Source organism: Azolla caroliniana, unplaced genomic scaffold (assembly GCF_043228905.1).
Source record: "Azolla caroliniana isolate FFs.n. ecotype wild unplaced genomic scaffold, voAzoCaro1.0.p SCAF_8, whole genome shotgun sequence".
NCBI lineage: Eukaryota > Viridiplantae > Streptophyta > Polypodiopsida > Salviniales > Salviniaceae > Azolla > Azolla caroliniana.
In genome coordinates this window covers 7,137,715-7,152,957 of record NW_028230443.1, presented here as the reverse complement: position 1 = coordinate 7,152,957, position 15,243 = coordinate 7,137,715, and the positions used below count along the sequence as shown (strand labels likewise).

The 15,243-nt window shown below is 35.8% G+C and overlaps 1 protein-coding gene across 1 annotated transcript; it reads left to right on the top strand.

Annotated features, from left to right (window-relative positions):
• Window positions 1-7,188: 7,188 nt before the first annotated feature.
• LOC147860940 (homeobox protein knotted-1-like 7) lies at window positions 7,189-10,940 on the top strand. The gene is made up of 6 exons (XM_087323894.1): window positions 7,189-7,605; window positions 8,220-8,340; window positions 8,754-8,953; window positions 9,663-9,794; window positions 10,339-10,456; window positions 10,591-10,940. Exons 1-6 carry the CDS (start codon window positions 7,189-7,191, stop codon window positions 10,692-10,694), a joined length of 1,092 nt encoding a protein of 363 aa, XP_087180020.1. The 3' UTR covers window positions 10,695-10,940.
• Window positions 10,941-15,243: the final 4,303 nt, after the last annotated feature.

Genomic DNA, 15,243 nt, shown 5'->3' with positions numbered 1-15,243 from the left:
CTATGAGGCTCAAACCAACCATACCAATAGCTTGGGATAGGTTTATTTATCAATTATATTAACACACAATTGGACACAATCATACAAACATAGACAAACTTCGTATGTGGAGCTAAACATGAGATAGGTGTGATGGTATATATACACCAACATGGCATTAGCATAATTTGTTTGTAGTGAAAAACCAAAACTCAAAGGTATTGAGATCAAACATAAAAAGGTGATTTGTGGCCAATCTCCTTTAATTAGATGGTATAATCATCGACAATGTTTAAACCAAATCATGGTCATTGATAAGTTGCAAGCTATATCGGTATGTTATTGATGTTCATGGCAACCGACTAAAATGATAATTCTTCTTGACCAGTATATCCAAATCGCTTGATGAAATTTTTAATTATATTGTTCCTGTTGATGTACAAATGAACGTAGCCCCACATGAAACATGAGGAAAACAACATTGGGGAAACCTCAACCCAAAATAGTGACCATATGATCATGTAGAAACGGAAAGAGAGATGTATGTGTTTGTATGTGTGCATTGGTTTATCTTACCTTCGTATCAAATTTAGTTGGGTTGATGCATGATAATTTAGATTTAAAATATTGTCGATATATATTTGCATGCAAGGTAGTTTTCCATCGTGGGGAGATTGTTGGAACTAATTTAGTGAATATCATTCAAGGCAATGACAGATGTGATAGTCATAACCTCCAAAATACCTTGATAATGTTGATTATGATTGGGTACAAACACTTATTAGGAACAAATTATATTGAGGTAAAAGATCCAAGGTATGTGGTAACTTATAGTAAGTTTCTATCACCTATATACAAGTTTACAACATGTTGTTTTTTCTTCTCTTTAATCCTTTACCAGAATGATAGTACCCTTTAATTGCATTCCCCAAAATTACCAATTCTTTGTCCACACGTAATGACATGACCAAAGTCATGTCTATCCTAGAGGCTACTCTCTTGAATACACATTATTTATTATATATTGTACTAATATTTGTGAACTACAAGTCCCTAAGTTCGAATTCATGGTATATAAGATTGCTCAATAAGGTACCAAATCTTTTTGGGATAGAGTCGCGCAAACAAAATATCCTAGAAAGCATAATGTTTTTAGGCTTTAGTTTCTTTTATAATTGAATCATGATTCGTGACTTTCTTAATTTCCTAGATGAGCTACCAAATCTTTCTAGGATCGAAAATCATTCCATGGTGAATTGACGACATAGTCATCAAACTTTTTCATTGGCACCAACTAGGACGCTAATCCGATGTATATGAGTTAGTCCCACCTAGTTGAGTAGGTTGGCATGGGCGACCATAGTTTTCATTCACTAGCTTGTACTCAAAAAGTATAGGTTGTCATTTGTATATAGTGCATGGTCTTCCATACATCTTGTTACATCCTTTTGATCTAAAAAGTCATTTGATTACGATTGTGTGACCTATTGTACATCATAATAAATTCGTTTAATCTTAGAAACTTTCAAACATGATTGGACACACCATAACCAAAGTAAGACTAATATCAATGGTCCAACAAGTATTATTAACAATCATTAACGTATAATCGAAATGATTAATTAGCTCACTGACTTTTCCAATATTCTTACAAAAGATTCAAAGTAAAATAGAAAATTTACCGGTAAAAGTCGAAATTAACCATAGGGTGATCACGGTTGCACCCATTCTCAAGGTCTTTACTAGTGACATATGATATCTCATATGAAATATTACGAAGATTCAAATTACTTTCGGCCCTACTATCTTATCAATCTAAATTTTCTTCTCAACTTAGGAAACATAATATGCTTATAATGCTTGTTCCATGCCTCTAGCAATATTAAAGATTATCTATCAACATTACGCAAACCTCATGTGTACATATTGATCGACTATATTTGGTCATGTGGTACACATTACTCATGAAGTCTTGCCTTTAGATATGGGACATCCATCATATCACTTTATCATTACTTGTGCTTACACAAGTACTTGTCACTTGACATTCTTCACTTGTAGATCCTATCAATAGATTCATCGTCCTTCACTTATAATCTTTCTTTTCAACTTTACAACCTAGTAAGGGTGCATGTGAACAATGAGATGAAAAACACATAACAATATTCATAATACATGTATGTATGTGATCATTATAACCTATGTACTTTATGTGTTTCTGATGATTGTATACTTATGTAAGTATTTTATAATATGACATTATAGCACATAAACAAAATTGATAATCAACACGCTTTGATTCGTTGAATATGGTATCCATTTAAACACATATTTGAAGTCCATAACTTTCTATTGTTTATCTCCTTGGTACAACAAGACTCTATTATTTCTTGCAAACTAACTTCAAATCTTTGCAAAATTGCATAGCAAAAACAACACAAAGGTTCTCGCCACAAAAGTTATCTATGGGCAAAAATTATGTTTATATTGTCCCCTACACAAGACAAGCACAAGACCTAATGCACATGTCGCATTGATGTTGCAATATCATGATCTACTTGAGAACAAATATTAAGATTCCGTGATATTAATGGAAAATTATCACAAGTTTGAACTATGTCATACACGACCTCATCCAATATTATGCATGCATGTGAAGTTTAAGTATAGATGGTTGACAAGCAAATGTGAAAATCTAGTTTTCATGCTTTGAGGCTTCTTAAAGGTTAGTATTAGGGTTCCATATGCCTGTGTTTGGTATGAGATAGGTAAATAAGCAACTTTTAATTAGTATTATTGGTTGGGGGATATTGAATATTTAGAGCAATACTCACAAAAGAACGATGACTGATAATGATGTAATGCGAGATGCCCCATAAACACTTAGTATTGTTGTGGTGCCGATATTTGGAATTGATTTCACATGTTGAGCTTCCCTAAAAAGCAATCTTTATATATGAGTCATTTGTCTGAAGTACTAGCTCATGAATTGGGAGTTTGCATTTGTGAGATGCGGACTAAGGAAGTAGATCAAAGGTTAGGCATACATACTGATACAACATAGGCCTTTCACTTGCTTGCTTTGTTTTTAGGTGATAAATTGGTTCATTGATCATGACTATTTCATTGGAAGTCTATGCTCATAAATCATAATAGTGTGAGTATTTCAAGAACTTAACCTATGTTAGAAAAACAAAAGCATGGTGGTGTACTAACTAGAGATGTTCAAATCAAGAGAATATAGTATGAATAGTAGTCTAGCTATTACATAGACCCTGGATACAATAAAGAGTGATCTATAACCATAATAGCAGAGTACTTTAGAACTTTCAACCTTCGAAAGTATATGGTTGCCCTTGCACAAATTTAACCTCTCCAACATGACAAAATTAAGATAAATAATTTCACGCAATGTGACTGGCCAAGTGAATTCCAAGTACTTGTCAACCGAACTCAATAGCAAGAAACAAAAAGTGTAATGTTTTGGTACTAGACCCATCTGTTTGAAGAGTGTGCTAGTATGTCTGCACAACTAGTAATGACGAATTTGACTGAAGAGCGTGGTAGTATATAGCTGCATAGCTAGCTGGTAATGCCAAATCGTGAACCAACACTATCTTTATAGAGGAAATCAACGTTAGAGATGAATGTATGTGCATGTGTGCATGCCTGCGTGTACTTCCATATTAGCAAGTACCTCCCAACATTGAGAATAATGAAAGCGACAAAAAATGAAGTATTAAATGAATGTATTAAAGGGAAAATCTAGTGAGGCTAAAAAGATACATATAATGTGTATATATATACACATGGCTTCCGTGTTCATTAGAAAGTCCTACCAAGTTTGGATAACCATTTGACCATCTTCATCACAAAATTGATCTATATTTTAATGTATACGAAAGAAAAGGACATGATCAATTCATCCCATTTCAAGTATATGCCAACATTGGGATTCGAGATCGAGTGAAAAGTATTATAATATTTGAGTGTCGACCTAAATTTATCCAACCTTCTCAACGAAGGGTATGTCAGATGTTTTTACTTGAAGGTTTGTGAAATGCTCATCCCGTCCGTACACACATTACATTACTTGGTCACATCATGCATTGGTAACTTTTTAAGCACACTTGTAGCTAGTGCCCCATGTTCTCTTCTTCTCTGATCACTTTTATCTTTTGTTGTTTTATACCTACACAATATAATTGACACCCAATGTTTGCACTGATTTGACATGCACACTCTCGAAATTTCTTGGGCACATCTGTGTTTTTTCTTTTCTTCTCCTTTATATCCTATTGGCATCATATGTCGTTTCTTGACTAGCTAGTGCAATCGCAATCAAGTACGTATCAAGTTTTACCAATTAGTGCACGGAATCATGAGAAGTAAAATGAGCTCATTATTATAAATCAATGCCATCAACTTATTATAATATGTTTAAAGAATGTTTTTTGGCCACGTTGAACTGAACATCATCGAGAATTTCATACCACCTAAACTTTCATATTGTAGATCTCACTATAGTTTGTAATGCTTTCAGACCTCAGACATTGTCTCAATATGGTTCAATTCTAATTCCAAATCTCAATCCTAGATTCAACGTTGCAATTCGAATCATAAATTTGATTCATAAATTAAATATTTGGATCACCCCATGCACAAATTTATTAACACAAAATCAATGTTATTATATCAATTCAAAGTTTTCAAAAGGAATTAAATTATTCGTGATTCATGACAGAGTGTATAATTTACATGTATCATGTTATGTTAAAATTTGTTAACACTTTGACCTCGAGTATATGTTAAACTTGAACTTTAGCCTCTGATTGCATAATATTAATGCCAATTATAGAATAGATTATATCCCTGACGCTTTGTTTGCTTTCCGTACATTGAAATATTGAAACATTATAATTTTCCTTTGCCTAACAATCTATGGGCTATATGGTAATCGAAAGGCCATCCAATCCTAAGATTGATGTGAAATAAATTTATTTTTGCCTTCAAACTGTTTGGGAGAGTAAAGTCATTGAGAGATAGATCCCTCCCCATTGTCTTTGTACTCTCTAGAGATGTAGAAAAGGCTCCCCACATCCCTTTCACACCTTTTCTTTTTTTGTGACTTCAATGGCACATCTTCTCCCTTTGTCGATGATCTGGCTTACCTAGTCTCAATTTCACTCACTGTACATCAAGTAGAGTAGCTCTTCCTGTTATTTCCAACAAAATTCGCCTATCTTTGGTTACCTATACATACACATGGAGACATTTGTAATATTCAAAATGCTAAATGCGCAGCAGCACGTGTGGCATGTCAGGAACACATCACATATTAACAAGAATTGCATTCTAAGAGTCGAGCTCGATGAAGGTCATGCGGCTTGGGAGTATCGGTTCAACTTTTTCAACTCTGGTGCTCTGACCTCTTCTTTCATTGAAAATGTATTTAGGAGGAGGTAATAAAACCTCGCTCTAAATATTTTGGGGCAGGACGATATATTTCACGATTGACGAAAACATCAAAGTTGCGTAGATGAAGTTGATGAATCATCAAACCTATCTATCTCCAATGGGGGGGGGGGGGATCCAGATGATAAACCAATGTTGGAGCATCACAAGGTGGGGGACGCAAAGAAACGAACGAGGGGTTCAGAGTTGGGGTGGTAACTCTATTTACACGTAATGTGACAAAAGGAGAGCTGGAGTAGTAAAAAAAAGAAAAACAAGGAAGAAATTTAAAGAGAGAGAACAAATCGTGCAGACACAAGTTGTCATGCATCAAGATCGAGATCCCAAAAAGCTCGTGGGTGTGTTAAGAAAGTGGCAAAGCAAGCTCAGAGGGAGGGGGGGGGGGTATACGAGGGGCACAATGTCCAGAAGAAGAAGAGGAGTAAAGCGAGGTACACAAGTGTTTAGGAGCGAGGGACCAATAGGCCAAAAGCGGGTGGGTGTGATGAGGGGGAGGGGTTAGGTGGACATAACCAAATGGCCCACTAGGAGGAGTGTGTGGGACTTTTTTTCTTTTCTGTATGTACATGTATACATATGAGCTATTTGGGCTAAATCTGTAAATAACCAAAAACAATAGGAGAGGGTAGAAAGTAGAGGCAACAAACAAAGCACACACGTTCACTCGAGTACAATCTCACACTATAAAATGGCGACCTATTTTATAATAATAATAAGAAGAAGAAAGCTATCCATCCACACATTTATTTGATTTGAGTATGTAGTAAACCCGCTTTCTCTCTATGTATGTAACTTCTTAAAACCCAATAATCAATCACATACATACATTATTATTACATACATACATAGCCCATTGATTAATTAGTGAGTTACAATACTCCCATGGGGCTCATATTAATTCATGATTTTTAAAAAGTATAATACATACATACTGAAAGGCCTGATTAATTCGTGATTATTAGTACATACTTAGATATCATTTCAATTTCTATTGTGCACGTGCGTCGTTGTTCCTGTTTTTATTATTTATTTAAATCCCTTTCTTTCTTTATTTTATTTATTTAAATGATTGAGTACTGTATATACATATATATATATAAATATATTATATATAAAAAAACAAATAAATATAATATATGATATATATATATATATATAATATTCCCGAGGGCTCTTTTTAATTGTTTTTTCTTTTTGGTGGGGCCGCGGTAATCATTGCTTCTGCTCCTTTTTTGTTTTTCCGCTGTGAGTGTGCATTATTAGCGCTTGATTAATGCTTAATGACTCAATTACTAGCCCCCACCCCCCCCCTAATTAATCCTTAATCACCTCCATTACTAGCACTTAATGATCCCCCATTGCTCCTTAATGACCCCTCTCTCTCTGTCTCTGTCTCTCTGTCTCTGTGCTCATATTTCTTCTCTATGTAACATTTCTTCCTAACTCGCCGCCATCGCCATCGCCATCGCCACACACACACAGTTCTTCAGCACTTCTTCTTTCTAAGCTCCTCCTCATTCGGCTATGCAGCAGAACAACAATCATTGGCAGCAGCAGCAGCAACAGCAGAGCAATCCTCCTCCTCCTAATCATCATCATCATCATTCTAATGATGATGATGATGATGCAGAGAATCCGAATGATTTAATCCATATTAACCGCTACAGTAGCAGTAATCATCCGAAGAGCGGAGATCATCATCATCATTATCATCATCGTGGCAGCCTCAACGCCATGTCTGCCGCCACCGCCGCCGCCTCCGGAGGCGGCGGCGGCGGCGGGTTGTACGGAGATTCCGCCGCCGCCGCCGCCGTGGCGGATCTGAAGGCCCACGTGGTGTCCCATCCCCTGTTCAAGCAGCTCCTGGCGGCTCACGTGACGTGCCTCCAGGTGGCGGCGCGGCCCTTCAGCAGCAGCAGCAGCAACAACAGCAGACCAACTGATCGCCTCCTCCTCCTCCTCCTCCACAACAACAACAACAACAACAATAACGACCAACTGCCGCTCCTCGCCTCCAACTACCTCAACCAATCCTCCTCCTCCTCCTCCTCCAATCTCATTAATAATAATAATAATCATCATAATAATACTATTAATATTAATACATCCACCTCCACCCATTTCGACAAGGACGAGCTCAACCAATTCATGGTAATAAATTTTTTTAGAAAAATCCTATAAGGTCCATTAACGAAATCTTTTAATATGCAATTAGTAGCTGCTATAGATTATTTCCATGATGCTGTTCTAACCCTCTCTCCACATCAATCCACCGCATCTGAGTGACTGGTGGTATTACATGATTCAATAGTATTACATGATTAGATTATGCCAGAAATTCACAGTTAATTCAACAGGTTGTCCTGAGCTTCGATCGATCATCCCATATAGTTAACTGTAGTTAGTTAATCCGCTAGGTTGCAAATATTATTATTGCCAATTGTATTGCTAACGATGTATATATATATGCATTTTAATTATCATTAGCCTCGACCGTATTTATTTGAGAGAGATTTGTGAGCTTATGGTAGACCTAATTATCACACATAAATCCATGAACTAGCTTAGCTGCATGTAGTAATAATGAATAGGAGGGGCTGCTGCTCATGTGACACTCTTCATTAATTGGTACCGGAATTAATTAGCTGATCAGTTATGTTATTGATCACGTACAGAGCTAATTTGAAATTTTATTCCAATTTGATAACTGTTGATTGTTAATAATTAGCAAAATTTGTGTACTGTGGGATGAGGATGATTATCAGGTAAGCTACATATTATTGCTGGAGTCATTCAAGCAGCAATTAGAAGATCATCTGAATACCCAAACAGCCGAGGCCTTAACGGCATGCTTAGAGATCGAACGTTCGCTCTACGATCTTACGGGTTAGTGCATAATTGCCAGAGAGATTAATCCTTCCCCTCTGAATTCACCATATAATCATCCAGGATTTATTTCAGCGCGTAATTAATTGTCTTTATAATGCAATAACATTTTAATTAATTGGAGATCGAAAGCTCGCTCTACAATCTTTTACTGGTAAGTGGATAATTGCGAGAGAGATTAATCCTTCCCCTCTGAATTCCCCATATAATCATCCAGGATTGATTTCAACGCGTAATTAATTGTCTTCATAATGCAATAACATTTTAGTTACATAGGATTAAGCATGCATGGACACACACAAGCACATACACATACACACAGATTAGGGTAGTATACATCTTATATTGCTTAAATTTAACTTTTCATACAATGATTTAATGCTGATAAACACAGTGTAATGATTACTCTGCAGGTGTGTGTGTTGGGCCTGGGAATGGCTCCTTAATGCCCGAAGAAGACGAGAAGCATCATACCGATGCAGAGATCAACAATATGTATAATTTTGGCCAAGATAATGTGTACACATATGCGCTCGATGCCTTCTCTGCTCATGATATCGATCGCGCCCTCATAGACAATGTTCGACAAGAGCTGAAGAAGGAGCTCAAAGAGGTGGGTTTTTTTTTATGAATACAATGTTATATTTTCAAATATGCAGGCCTAGTTGAACTAAATTCAATTGCTAATATGTAGATGATTTATTGCCATGTTTTCAATAATATGCAGGCCTAGTTAAAATAAATGCAATCGCTTGATTGATTATCTAATTTACAAAAAATTCTAAGGCTCAAACATAAGAACCAACCCAATCTTTCAATCATTCAATTAGTATATATATAAATTTGCTGTATGTATTGCTTGACAATATGGGTGTCATGGAAATTATAGCATATAACCCTAAAAGGGCAATAGTGTACAGATGATTATATTGTGTACACTTAAAACCTAATGTCCTAATTTGATTCCCATCCTGCATTCTTTGATTCAATGACAAGGTATAAGCATCCATTACCTTGTTTGATGAAAATGTGACTCCATTTAAGATCCACTGCTATTATTTTAAACATGCAGGCCTAGTTAAAATAAATTCAATTGCTTTGATAAATTATCTAATGCTAAGTGTCTAGGCACAAACATAAGGACTCAATCTTACAAGCATTCAATTAATATATATAAATTTGCTGGATGTATTGCTTGACCATATGGGTGTCATGGAAATTAAAGCATACAATTCTAGTATATGAAACCTAAACCATAAACCCTATTAACTGATTAAAAGAGCAATAACGTAGATGATTATGTTGTGTATGATATTATATAGGATTATAGGTCCAAACTGAGGGATGTTCGAGACGAGATAATGAGGAAGCGGCGTGCTGGGAAATTACCCGGAGAGACGACCCACGTGCTCAAAGACTGGTGGAATGCGCACGCAAAGTGGCCATATCCCACGGTATAATTACCTGCAATACATAATCACACAAGTTGTTTTCATGGAGCTAGAGCTACTAGTGCACCATGAATTCTTGCTTTCTTAGGTTTTTGCTGATATGCATGGTGCATTCATTAATTATGTTAAGTATAAGTTTTTAGGGTTTTGTTCGAGGATGTGGGTTTCATTTCATTAATTATGTTAGTATGAGTTTTTAGGGTTTTGTTTGAGGATTTGGGGTTCATTTCATTAATTATGCTAGTATACGTTTTTAGGTTTTGTTTGAGGATTTGGGGTTCATTCATTAATTATGTTAAGTATAAGTTTTTAGGGTTTTGTTCAAGGATGTGGGTTTCATTTCATTAAGTATGTTAGTATGAGTTTTTAGGGTTTTGTTCAAGGATTTGGACTTCATTCATTAATTATGGTAGTATAAGATTTTAGGTTTTGTTCGAGGATTTGGGGTTCATTTCATTAATTATGTTAATATAAGTTTTTAGTGTTTTGTTGGGTGATTAAATGTCATTGATTATTTATATATCATCTCCATAATTGTGGAGTGCAGGAGGAGGATAAGATTAAATTAGCAGAAGAGAGTGGGCTTGAATTGAAGCAGATCAACAATTGGTTCATAAATCAACGCAAGAGGAATTGGCAAGCAGAACAAAATAACACCACGAACTGTTAAGTATATAACATAATTATGCATATAATAAATACACAAAGAGAGAGACATGTAGAGATAGAGACAGAGTTTTTTTTTTGGTATGTTCCATTAAAATGTGAATTTAAGTTTGGTTTTTGTTGTATTTTGTAGGTGATGATGATCAATCTGCAGCATTAGATAATCCGGTGAATGTGTCATTATCCTTGATGAATAATCCAGAGCATGAGGTCCATGGTTCGAATCCACCCAGCTAGCTTGCTACCTACCTACCGGTTTAGGGTTAGGCTTTAGGCTTTAGGCTTTAGAGTTAAGCCAACAATTTACACGCATATTGATATATATCCTCCAAATCATGAGGGAACTCAGTAGAATACAATAATTAGTGGAGATGATGACCCCCAAAAATTGCCATGTTTCTTAACATAATTAGAAGGTAATTAGAAATAATATTATCATTCAGAAAATTCTAATGTGATTTGCATTTTAAAGTACTAGTAGTAACTTTGACATAGGTATCCATATTAATAGTTTAATTAAGGGAAACTCACAATAATGCTCCTAGTAATTAGTGTATATTGTATTTAATTAGAATCTTAAACTTGCCTAACACCATTAATTAGATTTCCACAATCTCCCGGGTAATCTCAATCCTAAGTCGACTAAAATCCTACATCGACTACATAATAGTCTCTATTTGGATGGTCTGTTGATGAACTCGGGTGTCCAAAATATATGTCAATGAATCAAACCAATGGAAAATCTCATGGGATTCACTATACATATATGCATTGAACTTATGATCTCCTTTCATTTAATGTCTAGTTTCAAATTAATAATATACATGTAAAAAGAAACACGTATTGGAGAAGTTTACATTGAAATTATGTTGTTGGTTGAAATCATGTACTCGTGATGCATTGGATCATACCAAGTGGTCGCATTCGGAATTCCAAAAATATTTGCAAGACTGTCCAAAAGAATGTCTTGATAACTTGCGAAAATAATGGAGGAATCACAAGATAATCACAAAACTAATACATAAGGTATAGGAAATTACAAGACGTATATTCGCACTAAGTAGAGTGTAAAAGAACGATTATTACAATACAATTTGATAAGATGGGAGGTATATGTAGATCATGTGCTTCTAAATACGAGCAACTAATGATACAGCATAGGAAGTGAAGTGAATGGTTAACCCTACATTACATTCTAAGGTTCCCTTTGTACAATAGGTTGTTAGTCCAAGTGACTAACTTGTCTACTATTCAAAGCCATTCGTGTTCCATTGATTGCATGTGTTAGGGTCCCTTGGTGCTTGTTCGCACATAACACTGCTCAAGTGCCATTTAACCTATACAAACACATCATTTAATTGGATTCGGAATTATTCTCTTTTTCATTCAAATACATAATGTACCGTCACATCATTTGATCTTTGGCATTCTAAATCATTTGATTGCTTGCACTCGTGCATCATTTGAAAATGATCTTCTCTCCAACTTAACAATTTGCAACATCTTAATTCACTCCCAATTCCTAGGAACTTCATAAAGAGACCCCACACTATTGTGCTCTATGTGATAATACCCTGGTTTTCTTCTCATTCGAAATGAACTCTCATATGAAGTGGTATTGGATCTCTATGTGCTTGATTTGCCCATGGAACACCAGATTCTTTGTGGTAGTTGCAATAGAGTTCTAGCTTTGACAAATCCTACCTATGTCGGCTACCCTCAATCAACATTCTAGTTTCCACGACACGTCCTATTTCATGTTCTTCCATACTCCACTTTTACATTATAAAGAATGAGACACTTGTAGGTTGTAAGAAAGACTGGAGCAAAGTAAAAGAAGAGTTGGAATAGAAAGGAGGGAACTTTTTTATTAAGAAGACTCTATTATAGTGAGAACTCAATGTAACAACTTAATGTAAAAATACTCTATTATATATATATATATATACCACATGGATTGTGTTGAAGCATGTCCAATCGTGAGGTTATATTCTTCAAGAAGTTCTAAAATGAAGAGATGGCATGCTCATATCTCCTTGTTCTTCTTGAGATCATGGGGTCCTTAATAATTTTGATGCAACATTGGTTGTCACACCTTAACTTAAATTCAAAGATTTTGAGGATGGCTAGTTCATCAATGATAGACTTCAACAATAATCCTTCATTGGTGGTGACACTAGATGTTGTGTAGTCTGCTTTAGTAGAAAAGAGAGTCATAATTTACAGCTTGTTTCTGAGTTCGCCATGAAGTGACATCACCTACAAATAGAAATACATAGCCAAACGTGGATTGAGAGGTATCCTTGATAGAAATCTAGTTGCTAACAATCGACGACAGTCCGGTTCGGTTCAAGAGTGTCAAAACCAAACAATTTAAAATTTTGAATCTTGAACTGAACCATGAGACCAAAACCATTTAAACCAAACTGAACCATTAGGAAACAATCCAAAATATTAAACCATTAAACTATTAAAACCGCAATTTTGTGGTTTGGTTTCGGTTTTCAACTTAGATCAAAATTCAAATTTTCAATTTTACATTTTGAAAATTTTCATTATTTCAAAATTTAAAGATTTTTCCTAAAATGTGAGAATTAGGCCTAATTGAGTAGAGTGCCCACATGCAGTAGAATCAATACAACATGCTCTGTGGGACTGCCCGACGTCCCATCAAATATGGCGGGGGGTTGGCCGCTTGTTGCAATTATGCCAAGTGCAAGGCTCCATCAAGTGGGGAAATATATGTTGGCTATCATGGCAAACCCCAGTTGGCAGATACGAGCATCAGGAGGAGGGGATAACTTTGGTGATAAAAGCACAAAAGGTTTCTTTCTCCACCAGCGGCAATGTCCACTCAACTCCTCTTAATGACAAAGCCCAAGCTGTGTTGGAATTGGTCAGCCCAATAACTCTTTGGATTCTATGGAAACAACGGTGTAGACGGGTCTTCTCCAACCAAACCGTGCATCCAACAAGGCTACTGCAAGAGATATGGAGTGAAATTGTAGCCACTCTAAAGAGCCAATATGATGGCCTCTAGGGCGGCTCCGATGGAGTGGAAAGACAACGAATAGCCTTCATCCAACAATGGCCATCCTCTCCCTTTCTTGAGTCAGTGGGCATCCACATAAGATGGAACTATCGCGTCCCTACAGGGATTTGTACATAATCGTCTCATTTGTAAAATTTTATAACTTATGGAAGAAGTTTTTTTGGGGAAAAAAAAAGAGAGTGAGAATTAGGCTTAAAACTGAAAAGGTTGTTTAAAAAATATATTTAAAAACCATCAAACCATTTAAACCATGGTTTCAAATCATTAAAACCGAACCGAAACCAAGTCGTTAAAAAAACTTGAACCTAAACTAAACCAAACCAAACCGTTTAAATCGTTAAGTCGCGGTTTCACGGTTCATTTAGGTTCAAACCGAACCGTTGCCGATTGTTACTAGTGGCAGCAGATAGGTCAAGTTGAGTGTAGTTGATGAGGCACTAAATACTCCCCAACACTTGTCGAGATTGGAGAACACTCAATCATATCAAACTTGGTTAGTATATTGTCAACAAAACTTTGCTATGAGAGAGAGTGTTCCTAGAAGTTGGATTCCTTTTCACATGAACTCCAAGACAATGTTCTAGTGGCTTGACTTAACAGGGAGTTCTTGTCGTAATACTAAAATAAATTTGATGACTTCCGCTTCAAATGTCCTAACGATATGGAGCACTAACATATACTCCTAAGAGTAGGAACTTTATCTCTGTTTCCCTCACATATAGATTAGGTTCCGATTGAAGTTGTTAAAAGTTGGCTCATAAAAGGAAGTTGTGAATCTTGGCATATCACTATCTTCAAGGATTTTTTTGGGCCATATAAGGGTTTGTTAAGTTTTCACACATAATTAGGGGTTGTATAGTTTTTCATAATTTTGGATTGCCCCATACAAATTGCTTCTTCCAAATCACCCATGTAAAAATGTGTAGTCCTACTCAAGAAGTAACAAAGAACCTATACAAGAGGGTGTCCAAGTGAGACTACAAGCTATCTATGGCATCCCTTATGAACATTCATGTCACCCCTCTTTTTCTAACAAAGAACCTAGTGACCATTATTTTCTTTCTCAAAGTTAAAATCTTATGTTGAACACAAACATGTTACAAATAACTACACATGCCACAACATGCAGAGCTTTTCTTTTTCCAATCAAAGGTGAATAGTCAATAATATATTCTAGTATATTTCATACAGAAGACACCATTGCAATTGAATTAGACACAACATCATTTCCAATAATGTAAATAAGAAACAATACTCCCAAATGTTAAGGTATCTCAATGCATGAGGTGAGACCAAGGTGACCATTCTAACTCACAACACGATCTTGACAAGGAGGTAGTTACATCAAATTTTCTTACGAAATATGTTCCATGGTGAGTCATGATAATGTTACTTCTAGTTTTCTGCGCACAAAAGTGTTTGCATAATCCATTTCTGTACTTAAAAAGATCTAGTAAAAAGACTTGAGCTTCCAGCAATATTACTCGTAAGAAAAGTTGTGCTAGCAGAAACATTCTGATTTCGTCTCCATGGCCATTGCAACCCCTTACATTTACATTTCATCACAGAAAGTCTCAATACTTTCGACACCATATCTGGAAGCTAATGCATCCTGCATGTCTAATTTCTGCATATAGTTTAGGCGAAACAATGTTCGTCTACTAACAAAAGCTTATCTTAGGCCAGAATCATCTACGAAATATCCAAGTAACTGGAGTAAACATGCAAGTAAAA